General features: G+C 48.1%; 1 protein-coding gene across 1 annotated transcript in view; it reads right to left on the bottom strand.

Annotated features, from left to right (window-relative positions):
• Window positions 1-15,549, bottom strand: part of LHFPL6 (LHFPL tetraspan subfamily member 6) — a 151,692-nt gene extending 136,143 nt beyond the window's left edge. Inside the window, exons 1-2 of the mRNA XM_054586514.1 lie at window positions 15,247-15,549; window positions 12,926-13,508 (exon numbers count right to left, since the gene is read on the bottom strand). Of these exons, the coding sequence (XP_054442489.1) occupies window positions 12,926-13,310 (385 nt within the window). The 5' untranslated portion in view covers window positions 13,311-13,508; window positions 15,247-15,549. The remainder of the gene's footprint in view (window positions 1-12,925; window positions 13,509-15,246) is intronic.
• Window positions 15,550-17,800: the final 2,251 nt, after the last annotated feature.

Below are 17,800 nucleotides of genomic sequence, written 5' to 3'. Positions count from 1 at the left end.
AGCAGAGAGAAACAAAAACATTTCCCTTGTCCAATACTCTTCACTATCTTAAAACCTCCCCAGGCCCCCGGGCCTGCCTTAACTGGACTGCAAGGTCCACGCCACACCAAGCCCAAGTGTCTGGAATGACCTTGCAGTCAAATGTGCGTGAAATGGTCCCGCCCAGGGAAGATGAGCTCGCTGCTGTGTGATTTAATGAAACCTACAGGCACCAAGGGCAACAGGAAGCCAAATTGAATTTTAAACGGCGCTAACCTGGGCACTGTAATCAGGAGGCCACCAGTGGGTGGCTGAGATAAATGAACTGACTGTCTTTCACCAGGCGATCAAAATATTCAATAAAATACCATCTTTATGCATGAGACCCCCCCCCCCCCCCCCAAAAAACCCAACCCAAAGAAAGGTTAAAATATATGTCCTTCATACTCCTGGTTGTTTACTGCTGGTCATTTCTAGACTCTTCGTGTTAGTGAACATCATGCAAAATCATTTTTTTTCCCTACCTCATTTTCTTTTTTTCTTTTTCTTTTTTTTTTGCGATTTATCCCAGAAAAATAACACATATTCCCTCAAAGAGCAAACTTCTTTAGAATCCCGGTCCATCCGCAGAGTAGCTGTTAAGCACTGGGCACTGTCCTAAGGGAGGCTCAGAATCAATGACTGGTTTTTACATGGCTCAGAGCTTGCCTTCCAATCAGTGCAGCTAAACGGTAAAAGAAAGTGTCAGGATCTAAAAGACATGTCTTTTTAAGAGTCAATGAAGCAGCCCTGGTCGATGTGGCTCAGTTGGCTGGGCATCATCTCACAAACTGAAAGGTCGCTGGTTCGATTCCCGGTCAGGGAATATGCCTGGGTAGCGGATTCAGTCCCCAGTTGGGACACGTGCAAGAAGCAACCGATCAACATTTCTTTCTCACATCAATGTTTCTCTCCCTCTCTTTCTCCCTCCCTTCCCCCTCTCTGGAATCAATAGAAGAAAAAAAGAGTAAATGAAGTAACACTCTCATAAGAAGGTTTTCAAAGAAACTGTTTTCATATATATCCTGATCTTTCTCATGAGCTTTTTGCCCATGTTTCCAACTGCCCACTTGACCTCCCACCTTCATGTCCCACCAGAGCCTGACCCACACACTGCCCAGGCCTGAGCTCGGCGCCTTGCTCACACCCACGCCTGCCGCCGCACCCCAGTCTCCAGGAGGACAGCTGCCCCTGATGCGCATTCTCACCCACGACAATCAATTGCCAAGTCCTGTGGGCTGCGTTTTCGTATTTTTCATATTTCTTTGTCTCTTCCGTTTCCCAGGGTCCAGAGCCTCACCACACAGATCCCTAGGGAGGGCCCACAAAGCCCAACCAAGTGAAATGTGGTCGGTCAGGTGAGACTTTACCTTGCAGGGGGGCGGGGCGGGGGCTTGGAGGTTAGGGCAAGTCAGCAGAGCCAGCGGAGCCAGGCCTGTGGAGCAGGGGAGCAGGGGGAGAGCGCAATTCCATGATCATCCGGCTTCCTCGGCGGACTCCCCCTCCCTCCGTCCCAAGAAATGGAAAATTATTTTACAAAGGAACGTGATCCATAGCAAAACATTACAGAGCTTCCACTGTAGCCGCCCGACCCTTCTGGCTTTTTCAGTGAGCGATGCTGACGACGCAGAGGCAGGGACGCGGGGTCTGTCGCTGTGTTTGGCTAAGGCTGGCGGCAGCTGACCTGTCCCATGGCCGACTCCGCATGTGTGATGTCTCACAGGACCTAGAGGACATCAACCCAGTAACAGCTCCCTGCATCATCGGAGCACCTGCGTCACATTTGTCTGTACAGTTCCTCCTATTAGAGCTTGCGCCTCTTGAGGCCAGACGCTGCTTATATTCAAGTCAGTACTCAGCTCCGGGCTCAGCACCTGCCACTCCGCAAAACAGGAACTTGATCAACAGCTGGAAAGTTGAACTGGATTAAAAGCCCATATGCGACAGCTTTCCAAGGAGACCATATTATGTTAAGTGTCAGGCAGACAGGACACTATTACACTCTACTTTCTCCCAGGCACTTTGCGAGGCTCTGCGAATAATGTCAGGAGGACGACAGAAGACACCTTTGCCGTCAGGGCGTTAAACCCACTGGAGAACCAAGACCCTGTTCACAAATTTGCAAAAATGAAGTAAGACTAGTGTACAAAATGCTGTGAAGGTACTAGATGCCACAACAACAAAAAAAATTACTGTTTATTGGTCCTTTTTCCCATTCATTTTTCATTCCATTCCATTTGTTTGAAGGGTACAAAATTTTAACAGCTGTATCCCCAAACAAAATACCTAGACGCCAGTATCACTTCACTCGTACCTGTGTGCAGCACACACAGGCGTGCCGTAATGACTTTTTCCCTTTTCAAAAGGTACCAATGGTTACCTCTGCCTCCGAAGGACTCGTATGGGGCGAAGAATCCAGGAGCTTCCCAGCCAACTACCTCTCAACTGAACTTGCCAACAAGTTGCCTTAAGTGAACAGACTTCTCACGTATAAGGACAAACAGCGCCTTCTTGCTCAACCTTGTCACCTCCTCGTTGGCTTCTTATCTCACGAGTGTCCTTACCACCAACCCTTCCGGCCCCTGCCTCTCCAGCCTTATCTACACTCGTCCCTTCTGCTTTCCGCTCACTCTGCTGGCTCACCCTGAGGGCTCTGTCCCCACGGGTACTTCACCGGGACACGTGCCCACCCCCAGCCCACCCCTCCCTGCTTCAGGTCGCAACTCAACCTGATGCCCTCCGAGAAACTGTCCTCGGTGCCACATCCAGGTCACAGCTGCCTGTGAGCCCCTCTCCTTCCTAACATGTATATGCTTGTAACTTTACATTCACTTGGGGGCGTTTGATTGATGTTTATCTCTCGCTAAAATTCTAGGTAGACACGATCCACACCTTTCTGATCAGCATTCTAGCTTCAGTGCCTAAAAGAGAGCCTGACACATAGTAGGCACTTAAAAATCATTTGCTGAATAAATGAACAAAAGAATCACAGTACATCATTCTTCACGTTATCGCATCTAGTATGTCTACACTTTCGAGCCTTGTAAATACCAGGTTAACTTCCCTTATGGTTAGAATCGATGTCTTCCTCAGAGTACTGTCAGGAGAATTGCTGTTAACTCTTTCTTACTTAGAAGTGACAAGGGAGACAAGGAAGAAATCACCTTAATACCTAAGGATCATAATTTTCCATTTAAATTAGGTATTGCAATGCCAAGTAAGAAAAGCAAAACAAACAGGAACAAAAATGATGCCCTACCCTCATTGAAGAGAACACGAAAAATCTTACATTTTTATCCAAGACCACCGTGCACACATAGTAGGGGCGGAGAGCTAACATGGGATTCTTGGATTGCCTTGGGGAGCCAACTCTGGCCAGGAGTAAGGAAAAGCTACACCAGGTTTGACCGCACGTTCTGCTCCCCGCTTCCGCCGCACGCGTGCTGGAATGCCATGGTCCTAGAGGGCGCCTACCACTTCCGGTGAGTGCGCCTGACCCACGCAACATCGAGAAAAGAGAGTCATGCCTCATACCTGCCTCTCCCCCCAAGGAGCACTGTGTCAAATGGGGATAACACGTAGTCACAAAATCGTACTCTTTTAGTGCCTGAAGACACATTTCTGTTTCTCAAAGACTTTATATAACAAATACATGAGAACTAGAAATTACATTGGAATGACATTAGTATAAGTCATATTTTCTTGGTTTTTTTAAATTATGAGGGACTAGAAAAGAAGGAAAATGCCTGGTTTCTTATATAAACAGAAATATAGGTTTCCTGAGTCATTCATTCATTCATCTAATTATCTAAAAATAGGAGTAGCAAGACCTATTTGCCTCTACCTCAGACATATCTTCCAAATCCTCTTCTCTGTAGTCCCACAGCTTTAATGAGGTTCTCAGCATCTCTGAGACTACTCTACCAACTCTCACTGCCCTCGCTGGTTTTGAGTGTGCCCCAAATCAATCTTTATTCTTCACTGTTACGCGATGACATAGTTCCTAAGTCAGTTTCAACCACAACCTCTCAAAAGCTTAAGTTTGGTTAAGGACAGAATTTTTCGCATGGAATATAAATAGGAACCTTCAAATCCTGACTCCATCTGTCCTCTCCACTTTTACCTTTTGTCACATCATCCCTAAGGCACACCTTACAGCCTATTGCCAGTCCTCGAACTCACATGAGATCTCCTGGGCTTTGAACACTTCTAGGAGGAGAGACCACTGCTGTCAAAGACGTGGCCCAAGAAAGAGCTAGAGACGGAGAGACGCCCTGGCTCTCCCCGCCTCCATGGGCTGCAGGTATCCAGACGCCAGATGCCCGTCTCCTGGGGCACACGGCCAAGCAGAAGGGCAGAGTGGAAAACGACGGGCCCGCTGTGTGAGCCGGTGAGCACCACACTCGGCTGCCGCGTGGGCCTTGCTCATTGCTGCGCACAGCAAACAGGGAAGTGTGTGCACGGACCACGAGACTTCCGGGCGGCGGTGACCCCTCACACGGGGCTTCCCCCGTGAGACTGCGAGCTCGACGGCAGAGCCCTTGTCTCAGTTTGTGTCCTAACACTTGGGACCATATTTGGCAGACAGTAGGCACTCAGCGAATACTGTTAAATGCTTATAGGCACTGGCCCCTGGTTTAAAACCCAGCGTTTCCCAAAGCGTATTCTGCTGGCCATCAATTCAAAGTGGTGTTAAGGCACATTTCCGGGGAGCGGGACTCTGCCACTCTGAATCCGTGTTTGAAAACCAGTGTTCGAGTTAAGCTGTTACATTAGTCCAGTCAAGCTGCTGTAATACAATAGTACTGACTGGGCTGCTCATAAATAACAGAAATTTATTTCTCACAGTTTTGGAGGCTGAGAGCCAGAGATGAGCTTGCCACTGTGGCTGGGTGGGGGCCCTGGTCTGGGCCACAGGCATCTCGTTGTCTCCCCCCCCCGCCCCCAACAGGAGGGGCAAGGACGTGCTCTCGAACTTCTAGTACAAGGGCATCGCTCCCATTCCCGAGGCTGCGCCCACCTGCCCTCAGCGCCTAGCAAACGCCCCGCCTCCTAACAGCATCGCTCTAGGCCTTAGGATTTCCCCAAATGAATCTGTGGGGCGCACAGACATTAAAACCATTGTGGTTGGTTTCTTTATTGCAGAAAATAAATAAAACTCATTCAGGGTTTTTCAAATGTCCTTGAAGAGGAAGGCATGGCACACAGCATCATTTCAACGTATAACTGAAGAACGCTTTTTTTGAAAGGACTAACATTATACAGGGATATTAGTTAAGGGGTTATTGCTTTCAATGTCCACATTTGTAACATTATTTTATTTCATCTTTGAAATATTTCTGTGAGGTATAGAAGAACAAGGTCACACCTTACAGACAAAAACATGTTGCTAATAAATAATTAAAACTAAGTACTACAACAGTAGTAATTGAAAATATAAGATGTCGTTTATTATTCTAGTCACTGCAGGGCTGAAAGAAAAATATAAATTTAGTTCCTGCTCTGTTTGAAGAGACGAGGCATACAAGAAAAACAGGGAACCATAAAATGGAGGTTTCTTTTTATCTGACAGTGTGTTTATACATGTTTTGTACATCGCGGTATTCGGTGTTGCCCGATTATTAAACATAGGACTCACACGGAAGGGCAATTATTTACCGCACTCACAGGCGGGTCAGTTCCAGAGCTAACGTTACGATTTGGGCTTCATGAACTCCGGGAGCAAACCACCAGCTGGTCTGACGGCCACCATACAAAGAAAAGAAAGGCAACGAGGGCCCCCACTAATGAGCCGGCGATGCCAATGTGCCAGAATGGGGCAAAGTGATTCCAACCTTGTGATCTTCTAAAAATAACCGCTCAGAAGTCCCCGGGAAATCATCAGACTCCATTAGAGTGATCTGGCTGGAGCTATTTGTTTCTACCACAGTACTTTATTGATCAAGACTGACAAGATAGAACATCATCCTTCATTTCTAAAGAGGGACACAAGGTCCTTGGCCTTGTTATTTAAGAAGAGGGTCCTCTGGAATTAACGTCACCTTCACTCTTAAGGAGGGGTTATTACAAAGGCTTCTAACAATGAGGTATTTACGCTAGAAAACTTGGCCAGCATGCAATGATGAAAGATCATATTCTTCTGTTAAGTAATTTTTAAAAGACAGGATGTTTGTTTTGGTCAGATGTTTTGGCATACTCCTCTCGTAGCCTCTGTGCTACACATAACATTATTAACATTCACCTGGAATGTACTTATTTCTTGAGAACTGGCAGACTGTTAGTATATCACATTACTCCAAGTACTGGAAACAGAAACTGAGGACCAAAGGTACGTTACAAATATTACGTTAAGAGACATATTATCTATAGTGGTCAGGAATTCTGAATTCTATACATAATACGATGTGGACTTTCAATTAATATTTTATTATGGTGATAATATTCACAGCTCAATCACTAACTAATGGGACAACTTGGGGTGTCAGTCTCTAAAATTCAATGTTCTCAGCTGTAAAGAAAAAAAATTACCTGCCTCACCACAAGGACATGAGAACTGAACAGGTTCCACAGATCACTGATCCCTTTGGCATGCTGGACTCAAACAGGTTAGAAAAACACTTAAGACTACACTTAACATACAGCCCATCCCGACATTGTCCCTCCAGGAGGTTGGTAACAGGCCATCGACATAGTAAAAGACTCTGTGAGTTCTGCTGTAATGAAATCTATTCACTTTCCACAGCCCAGTGTTTCTCAAATCTCCTGTTCCCAAAATTATTTTGCTTTTCCCTGCCAATGCCTGTCGGCACGCCCCGGAACCAGTGTTCCTCAGCACACGCTTGGGGGGATACCTTCAGAGAACAGAGAGGTGAACTTGAATGACATCGGAGTAAAACTTCTGAACTCGACGCGGCTGTCCTTCCTGACGATGACAGGCACACAGCTCCTGCCAAGTGAAGGGAGCCGGAGGGTTCAAGTACTAACAGCGCAACAAGGATGACGCCGTCGCAGTGCACCATGTCCCGTGCCTTGTGACGCTGTATGAAATGACGTAAAGCGCTCGTGTGTGTGTGTGTGTGTGTGTGTGTGTGTGTTTTACGTTTTTAGGATAGGAATAGTTACGAATTTATATTCCTCAGCTGATTTTCTTTGTGAAGAGCAACACGTTTTCGCGAGACAGCACCGAAGTGCAGTCTCTGGGTCAGCAAGGCTAACTGCCCACGCTGGCCGTGGCCGCGGCAAAGCCAGGCTGTGGCTGCGGGAGCCGCTGCTGCCAAAGGGAAGGCAGGCAGACATCAAATGACTCTCCTAGAAGATCTCTGCTCCACTTAAAGAAAATGAAGATATGATCATGTCCAAAAAATAATAAAGAAAACCACCTAAACAATTCGAAGGAAGGAGTCTTGCACAGCTTCTCATATGAGAGGCTGAAGGGCAGTAGATGCCTCCTTATTCCACCTGTTTTAAGAATGACGATCACGATTATTTTTGACTTCAGAGACACAATCTTAGAAAGTAAAAACCGGTCATCCAAACTAGGGAAAAACTGAGTGCGCTTGGCGTAAGAAACCAGGGATCTGAGCACACCCCGAGCGGACACGGAGCACCCGCAGCTCACTATGGCGGGGCGAAGGACGCAAAACATAGTACTAGAATAACGGCCAGTTTATGATTTGCACCTGGAGTCACAGATCAAAATAGTTTCCATCCCAGCACAGCGGGGAAAAGATGTGGGTGTTCTGCCGGCAGGGACGCCCATCACCACGCGCACCTCAGGCCGGTGATATGTCTTAAAGGGGAGCACAATTACAGACCGTTCCGTGTGCACTCCGGCTCTGAGGCTTGCTGCTGGTAGCACGTCATCCCCAAATAACAACTCTGGATGGAAAGAGACTGAGAAGCCACACTTAGCGCAACGGTTGATAGAAGTCTATGCCCTCACACAGGAACATGGAAGGTTTTAAGTAAACACAACTGGCTCATGTTTCTCAAAACGTGTCCAGAACCTGGGAGGGGGTTGTTAAAAGTGCTTCTCCCGTGCCCCTGCCCAGGCCTACTGAACCCAACTCCCTGGGGCAGGGCCTTGGACTCCCCGCGCAGGGCACACGTGGGCCACTCGAGAGTTAAAGGAATATTGTACTGCATTCTGACATCAATTATTCATATGCAGAACTTGGACGCTTCATAGGAAAGTCTGAAAACCATGAAAAACTTTCCAAATTAAGGCTTGAAGCCCAAGTTCTAGGGGAAGAAATTATGCAAAAACACCAAAACAAAACTGGTGACAATGACTTTTTTTGGAAATGTAATTTTAAAACATCATTAAGCACAACCATGTAAAATTTGATGTCTTAGATTCTATTAAAGATCAGTGCATTCATTGGCATCCCTGCCTTTAACAAATGCAGAGCCGGGCACATGCGGCAGGAGGCGCTGGCTGTTGGCCTCCCACTCCGTCCTGGTTGGCAAGACCCTGCTCACCTTGTTGCCCCCTCGGTCTCAAGCCGGTTCCTCTTTATTGTCAGTGTGCATGGGACACGCGGTTGTGATGGAAGGTATGACCTGTGGCCCCAGGAAGTACCGTTATTCAGCAAGAGCGCAACATCTTCCCTAGAGATGTTTCAGACCAGGTGATTCTGTTCTTAGTCAAAGTAAGGGCTTTCATCATCCTCCTTTTTCAAAATGTCCCTGGCTTCACGGAATTGGCCGAGGGCTGCCTGGGCCGCTCTCTGTGGTCTGCAGAATGGCCTTCATTCCTATGAAGCGTCCAAGTTTGTAAGTCCTCGCTGAAAGTCCACTGTGTGAAAACTACAAAGGATGTACTAAGGTTTTGTTTTTGGTTTTCCATCTATAAAATCTTATTTCTGGTAAAGGATAATGAGAAATGGAAGAATATATATAATGTATATTACATAATACATAATATTATAATTCTAATACGTGTATGATAGGTATCAAAAGAGACAACTAAGTTCTGGAAGTAACTCTATGAGAAGTCACATTGTTAAAAACACAAAATAGTTAACCGAGAGCAAGATGTGGTCTCAGAACCCAGAGCAATATCTGGGAACTTGTTAGAAATACAAATATTCAGTCCCCCCATCCCATCAAACCTACTGGATCAGAAATTCCCAGGTGAGCCCCTCAACCTGTGTTCTGCAAAGTCCCACAGGTGTGATTCTGATGTTTGCTCAAGTTTCAGAACCACTGGCTTAGAACTCAAGACAAGTCCCCAGGACCTCGAGTTGTAGGTTAGAGGGAGCTGAATGAAGCATCTGGAAGATGTCACTGGCAGTGGACCAAGAGAGACCTGCCTGTTCTTCCCCCTGGCCCCAGAAATGCTTGAATTTCTGAAAATTAGAGTGACTCCAGTTTAGACACTGTCCCAATAAAGCCACTATGCTCATTAATATGCAAACCCATCATGTATCTTATTCCTCTGCTGCCACTTGACAGAGACGGTGGCTATGAAGAAAAGCAAAGCGTGGCACATCATGCAACAGGTCAGGTCTAAATTGGGGGGCGGCGGGGAGAAGGGTCCTAAGCCCTCATCCCAAAGGGGGAGACGAGAGGCCCAGGTGGGACCATGCAGTGAGCGGTTCTGGGAAGGCAAGAATGCTTCCAGCCGACAGAGAACGCGACGCTCCCAGAAACGCCTTGCCATCGTCACTGTCTTGAGCAGCCCTCCACTCTGGATAAACCGCGGAGCTGGTCTCCCGCGGCTGCTTCGAACACAAGAGCGTCTCAATGGGGAAAATAGTCCTTTGCTACGGATTAGCATTCTACACCTATTTTAGGCATACACGTGACTCCCGTTCAAATTAAAGGTAGATTACTCCAAATTTGGGACCCTCTTCAGTACCCTCTCATGACAGTTTCCGAAGCTGAAATCTATAAATTCAAATCCTGATGTTTGCAAGCACCAGCCAATGGAACCACACTGCGTGAATGTTAACATTTTTGTTATACCTTGTATTTCTCACAGGCTTCCAACACACCTTTTAAAAACCCAGCTAAGGGTAAAAAACTCAACCCAGACTTGTTTTTACAAATTATGACAAAAACAAGACTTACAACACAAGAGGGAGACGGCGGGACAGAAAGCTTATGTTCAAGTTACTTCGGGGACTTCAGGAGTCGTGGGGGGCTCCTCCGCTAGGTAGCAAAGGTCCAGGTACGAGAGGCAGTTACTGTGTTGTTCTATCAGCTGACAGGTGACATTTTCACCTCTATCCAACCATGGCAAGACTATTCAAAATTAAGGTTGACGTTTTGTCTTTTCACTAGTTCCCGAGTCCTGCAGGGGTTTGCTGCCTGATGTCACGCCATATGTGCACACTCAGGCCCCAGCAGGGAGCGGGGATCAGGCGGGGTGCTTCTGCACTCTGCCATTCGGCCGCTTCCTGTTGTTGCTGGAACAACCCTAATTTAGCTAAACATAACCCTCCGGGTGAATCATTTTTAGCAAGAGAACCCGCCTTGGAGCCGAGTGCCCTCCACGCTGACTCTGTCTCGGAAGCGCTGCCATCTGCCCTGTGGGACTCACAGAGCTCTCTGCTTTGGGCTTCTGCAATCTTTACGACATCGACCCATTTTATGAGGCAGATTGTCAAATAAGGTGATTTGCCAGTTGAGTGTGTATGAATAAAAACCCAGACCATTATGAAATGAACAACAGGAGGAACTGCTCTTGATGCGTTTTTGCTTCTGCCCACTGGCTTACCATTCGTTACGTGACAGCAATGAATGGCAGAGTTTCCCAAACCTTTTCCGTAATTCAAGTTATTTTATAATTCTAAATTTACCGTTATTTTGGGTAATAGGATGTATTTATCTACTTGAGCCCTCAAGAGGTTCAATTCAGAAAAAAACTTCTTAGGTTTTACATTTGAGTTGTTGGTTTTTTTGTTTTTGGGGTTTTTTTTTTTGCCATGGAAAATACATATGAGAAATGAGAGAATACCAACTGCTAGTAACAAACTATATCCTTAGCTTAAAGTAACATCAAGCCAGGGTTCATGAAAAGCATGTACAAAGGAAAAACCAGTCCCTTTATAATATATATATATATATAACTTCCCTCAATGGTCTTTCTGCTCGAGCTTTTCTGTAAAGTATAGCATTTAGCTATATACAACCCAAAAAATCTATACATAGTTTAGAGAAGGAAGCGTAAATCTCATGGGTCTCGGATTCACTTTCTATTGCCTTCCTTCATCATATGTTTAAAGATAATCAATAAAAAATGATTTCTCTTTGTAAGCATTTTCCTGTTCTGCCAGAAATAATAGCGGTCCCTGCCCTAAAATGAAGGGGAAGAAAGGAAAGTAATATTTACCATAAGAGGAGAAAAAGAAACTGCCTAAGCATTTTTCCAGAGCCAAGTGAAACAAAAACCAGCCAATTGCGTTTATTCTTGATGAAAAATATTTAAATACTCCTGGCTTTCCTTGTATTCTTAGCATCCATGGTATCAAGAAGTTTTCAAATTGTGGATTTATACTGCAACTTCCAACAGACCTTTTTGGTTTCATAATAGTTTTACTGTATTTCTGTATGAATATACATATCACACACCATGCTTTTGGTCAATGTCGAACACTAAGGCAATAAAGAAAGGAGAGTGAAATTCCCCAAATTGCCTTCTGGAGCAGCATCAGAAGTAAAACTACAGGAAAAAAAAAACCCCAGATGAAAACAAAGTTATATCCAGTAAGGAAATAAAGAACTCCAAACAAGTCTATCGCTTCTTTCAAAACGCAAAACTTTTTGCCACTTGCATTTTTATCACAAGAATTTTCTTACTTTAAACACTATTGTAAGTTTTATATTAAATAATCTGAAATCATCTGCTGGGGCTTCTCCAATATGTAGACTCTATCCCAGAACTATCCATTTGCAATTGTTTTCTTCTGGATTTTTCACGAAAGACGGGAAGAAAGCACCAAATGGAATAAGAACAGACTTTCCCTTTGTAATGAAGTCACAAATATATTGTACACATTTTCCTGCCGTTTCCCCTTCAGTCTGCGTCATCTACGAAGGTTGTCGTATTTCACCAGGGCGGACTGTAAATCAGACAAGTTCAGCCTTTCACGTTGAAAAATGGAGGTGAAAGGCACAGCGGAAAATATATAAAGTATAATTAAAGCCATATGAGCAGAGATATTGAAGCAGTGCTTGTTGGAGAAAGCCCAAGTAAAAATCAAACCTTTTCTGGTGTGAGTGAGACTATCCAGTCCATTCGGGACAAGCACACATCATTTGCTAAATATTCTTTTTTTTTTTCTTTCCTTAACAGCAAGAATACCCGGGGAAATGAAATGCTAACAAGGTGGTTAAGGCTAGAGCTATCTTTGTAGTGAAATTCACAGTTCTTAATGTAAAACCGATCTCTTATTTAAAGCAGTAATCACTTAGTTAGAAATAGAGTTTAAGAGTGGGTAAGGGTCGATTTTACCGGAATAGTAAAGACTTACGGTGGCTATGTGGAATCAAAAGCTTTTTCTATGATGTTTTCGTCATTCAAGACCTGAGGATTCCAGTAAGATAAAGAAAATCTGCTTGCTTACTGTTGAGCACAAAGAGTAAGAAGTGATGGAATGCAAACTGTCTCCCCTGCTACGTCATAAAGAACCTAAGCGCTACAGCCGCACGTAGGTGGCACTTAGCAGGCAAAGGACGCGTATTTGTCTAAGGCTGTGCAGAGAAATTAAGAACTCTCCAAGTTGTAACGCAGTTCTAGTAAAAACCTTTGGCTTTGGTCATCTATCACCAAAGCCATTAGGTCTGTTTCTCCCGAGCATTCCAAGCGTCAATCACAACAATCTCAGCAGACAACTGGAACATCATTTTCAATATTGCTTTGGGATTCTGGAAAACAACTCAAGTGCAGCCAGTCACTTACCCCCCAGAAACTGGATTCCTCCAGCCACTCTGCCCACTGTCCTGGAGATGAGCTCCGACACGCAGCAGCCCATGAGGGCCGTGAGCGCCACCAGGAGGAGGAGGCCGCAGCCCAGGCCGGTCACGATGGTGCAGATCCTCCACTCAGCACTGGGGATGCCCTGGAAGGAGGCATAGCGCCCACACTCCTCCACCATCACCATCATCTGCCGGCTCTCGTCATGCACAGGGTAGGAGCACCTCCGGAAAGTGCCGAAGGACACCGGCTTGCCCAGCTGGGATCCCCAGAGCCAGTAGGGCATGAAGAACCCCACGCAGGAGGTAGCAGCACAAAGAAACGAGAGCAAAGCCCAGATCACCCCAGTACACGTCAGGCTGGACGCCATCTTTCTCCAGGCAGGGCAGTGGGGACCCAACGGGACTGCGCTGGGGCTGCGGGAGCAGGTGAAGGTGCGAAGCCCCCGGGGACCGGGACCGCAGGTGATCCGTGCGTGGTCCTGTAATGGGCAGCGTCTGCGAACAGGACAGCGCTTCAGACTTCCCGGGCCTCAACTTCCTTTCCTCTGTAGTAAGGGTGCTGATCCCTGGGAAAGGAAGAAGACAGTCTAGGAGTCCAAGGCTTTCGGTGAAGGGTTCACACCAATTCAGTTGCTCTACAACTTTTAATTAATGCACATTCAAACTTGCCTCAAGACTTCAAAAGTGGGAAGAACTTAATGTCCTCCATAAACGTCTCTTTCATTCAAGTTTCGTCAAACTAGCTTAAAACGTTTTCATGTCTTGATCTCCTCTAAACGCTCCCAAGTTAACTCTGACAGCTATTTACTCTTTTTTTTAAAAAAAATGCATGACTTCTATTTGCAAGTGAATTCATTTCCTATATTCACATTAAAAGCTATGTAGCCTTTTTATTGGCAGTAAACACAGTTCCAAATATTATAATAAACTGAATCAAACCATGGTTTGTCTACTTGGTTTGCAAGTTCATGCTCATAATTTGCAGTAACTTTTCTATGTCCCTTTGGGTGCATTAAGTCTCAGCATGAGCCTAAACAAAATCATTAGGATAATTTTCACATCTGCAAAGCACGACAAATTGAACAAACTTTACAGACCACACAGACCCGCGGACCGGATGGAGTTATTAGGCCTCCCGAGCGCTCACCGGGTGGCTTTTGGGAACCCCTTCTTTCTTCAGTACCTCCCCCAGGACAAATGAAGGGAAGCAGTGCAAGGCTTATTCACCTATCCGCAATTTCGATTCATTGGTTGTGATAAAGTTATTGGAACTATCTCTCCAGTTCAATAATCGTCAGTGTCTAATTTAAAAAGTAGTACATACTTTCCAGGGCCCTACACCCAACCCCCATCATTCAAATAGTTCCCCCTGCGCCCTGGCCTGTGAGGCTCAGGTGGTTGGGCGTCCTTCCGCCAAAGCCAAAAATCACGGGTTGGAGTCCGGGTCCAGGCACAGGCCTGGGTTGAGGTTTGGTCCCCAGACCCAGCGCATCGGACAGGCAGCGGATAGATGTCTCTCTCTCTCATCCACGCGTGCCTCCTTTTCTGTCTCCCTCCCTTCCCCTCTCTCTAGAAATAAATAAAATCTTTCACGACCACCACCTCCCTCCCTTCCAAAAAGGAGCCCTGAACCTTTTCCCACACTTTCCATAAAGAGATAGATCCAGAAGCACAAAGGCCACGCGTCCGCGAGTTCCAGTCCCAGGACTCTCAACTCCGGCGAGCCGAGTCCACAGCAGATGTCCCCTCCCGCACTTCGCCCCGGTCCGAGCCGAGCCTCTGCGGTGCCCTCTCCTCCCACCGCCCGCGCACACTCCGGGGCATCGCTCCCGGGGAGCTCTGGCTACTGTGCGTTTTTTAAACAACATCTTGTCAACTGTGGTCAGCGTCTGCGCTAGCGACTAAAGTTCTCTGTCTGGGCCGTGAGGATGGGGAAAATGCGCGGGGGTGATAAGGGCCATCCGCTGGAGCGGGGTCAGGAGCCCGGGGGTGCACCGAGGCAAGCTCCTTCTCGGTCCCGTGCACTGGCCTCGCCCACCCCGAAGACACACAGGATCCCCAACCCAAAATGAGCGAGCGAGGCATTTCCAGCGGGCTGCGAAGGGAGGGGACAAAGATGGGAAGGCGGCCACCCGGGAGGCAGACGCCCACGGCGGACGCGGCGGGCCGGGGGAGCCGGGCCAGCCGCCCGGGCAGGAAGTCCGGAGCCCGGGGGCGGCACAACTCCGGCGCGCGGGGACGAGGGGGCCCTGGGCAGCAGGGAGCGGGGCCAACGCCCCGGGGCCGGCCGGGCGCTCTACTCACATGGCTGGCGGGCGGCGGCCGCCCTCTGTCCCCGGGCCGGGGCGCGCACACAACTTGCTGTCTTTTCCGGGCGGAACGTCCACCGCCGAGGAGACCGTCCTTCCTTCCTCGCCGCGGTCCCTAACGGCCACAGGGACTCGGGGCCCGACTCAGGGGAGAGGGCAGCGGCCGGAGGCCGAGGCTCCCCAGGAGGACGCGCGGCGCCGCCGCCCCCAGTGCAGCCCGCGCCCCCCGCGGGTCTCCGGCGGCGGCTCGGGCGGAGCGCGGGGCGCGGGGGCTCGCACGCAGAGGCACGGACCTCGCTTTGGCAGGCGCGGCACGCACCGCCTCCTCCCACGGCTGCCCGGCCCTCTTTCTCCTGTCCCCTCCCCTCGCGCCCCGCGGACCCGGAGCAGACGGACCCGGGACGAAGCGCGGCCGGCGGGGACTTTTCCGGCGCACGGGGAGGGGCGCGCCCTTCTGTCCGGTGGGATTCAAGCCCGTCCCCGCGGGGCTCCCCCACCCCCGAGCCCCCCTCCTGCCCTCCTCTCATCGCGACACTTTCAAAGGGGCGAGCGGGGGAGGCAGCCAGACCGAAGAGTAGGGGAGAAAGTTGCTTGCCTTGTGGGGTGCTCTCGAGGGGCGCACGTTTCCTGTTTGCGTTTTGCGGGTCTGGTAGTTGGGGTTACAGCCCCCGTGGCCTGCCGCCGCGGGGACGGGTAGGTGAGAACCAGGGCCTTAGGCACTGGGCCAAGCGACCCTTTGGAGCTTTGAGGAGGTTCTTGGGAGATGGTCACTTGGGAAGGGGTGCACCATGTGGACGTGGGAACGAGAGAGAAACAGGACAGCCCAAGGCGCAGGGGTTCGGGCCGGCGGCCGTCTTTCTAGGCAAGCCGGGGAGGAGGCTGGGGGAGGCTTCCAGCCAGAGCCGCGCCCAAGCCTCACCCCCTCTTTGGGAACTTCTTTCAAGACAATGCATTCTCTCTCTCTCTCTCTCTCTCTCTCTCATTCTCTCTCTTTCTCTCCCCCCCTTTTCCTCCCCATTTTTCCACCTGCCCCTCCTTCCCGTCCCTTCCATCCCTCTAATCAATCTTGCAATCAATATTACAATTGGATTTCATTTTTTAAATTTTTTAATTTTTAAATCATGTTTATTCTCTTACAGTTGTCTCAGGTTTTCCCCCTTTGCCCTCCTCCACCCATCCCACCCCGCCCCCCTCTCCCACAGTCAGTTCCCACTCCGCTGTCCGTGTCCATGGGTCCTTCACGCATGTTCTTTGTTTAGTCCCTTCTCCTCCTTCTTTCCACCAAACTGATTTTTTACTTCCCTTCCAGTCTTGAGGGTTGTTGTTTTTTTTTTTTTTTTTTTTTTGTCGTCGTCGTTGTCATTAGCGCACCCCCCTTTGGAAGTTCAGAGCTATGCTCAGTAGAAAACTGGAGAAGTCTCTGCTGGAGACAGTGCTTTAAAAATCACGCAGCCAGGGGTGGGGGAGGGAATAGTAGTTTGTGAGGCAGATACTTGCCCAGATATTGTTAGTGAAGTGCTTCATCAGAGTCACTGAAAGTAATAAATGGGTCGGTATCTATTTCTAGCAGTAAATTTTCAAGTTGCACTGTTGTATTTAGCCAAGAGGGTGTACTTTACCCCACAACTGCAGCAAGAGATGTGCGTTCTTTCATTATTATTTTGAAACGCTTTGAGCCATTGGTCCTTTTGAGGTCATAGACCCTTTTAAGAATACGATGCAACTGATAAGCCTCCCAGGAAAAAAAAATGCACATACATATTAGGCTTTATCCCTGTGGTTCTCAAGGGAGAGAAGAGAGGTGATCTCCCCAAGGACAGCTGGCGCGTTGCGGACATGTTTTTGATGGTCATGACCAGGGAGGTGATATTACCTCCGTATCCAGTGGGTAGAGGCCAGGGATGCTTCTAACCATCCTGGCATGTAAAGGACAGCGCCTCGGAATTATCCAGCCGAAATGTCAATAGTGCCAAGGCCGAGAAAACCTGCCTCAGTGAAATGTCAGGTGGGCCCCTGATCCCCTGCCACCCGTCCGTGCATCCTGGACTCAGACTCCCTGACTGAAGTGACTCACGTCATCTGGTACAAGACACGAGGTACTGAGCTCAGTGACAGCATAGTCACTGGCTTCCAGTTATGGACCGCGCCCTAGGCTGTGCCACAGAACCTTCAGATCTCCGTAAGTGAAGGTAAAAGATAGGACCGGGCAAGCGAAACAGTGATCGCGAGGTTCGGACCCGCCCTTCACACGACCTGCAGGGGAAACGGGCCTAGGACCTTCCCCACACTCAGACGAGTTTCAGCACCGACATGGTGGCGGGGATTGAGTCCCTGCTCTGTCAGTCGCGACACTACCTTTTCTTAATGCGTGACTTCTTCATCTAGTCCTCAGAAAAGAAGAAGAAAAAAACTATGAGAAAGGCACAATTATTATTTTACAGAGAGGCTATCTTATGATCTGCATTCTATGAAACAGTAAATGCTATTGGAGGGATTTTGCCTAAGATGAAAAAGAAGGTAGAGGAAAAGGTTTTACAAAAATCTATTAG

This window comes from Pteronotus mesoamericanus, unplaced genomic scaffold (assembly GCF_021234165.1).
Source record: "Pteronotus mesoamericanus isolate MK-2021 breed Mesoamerican mustached bat unplaced genomic scaffold, CSHL_Meso_final contig_94, whole genome shotgun sequence".
Taxonomy (NCBI): domain Eukaryota; kingdom Metazoa; phylum Chordata; class Mammalia; order Chiroptera; family Mormoopidae; genus Pteronotus; species Pteronotus mesoamericanus.
This window is presented reverse-complemented; position numbering and strand designations above follow the sequence as displayed.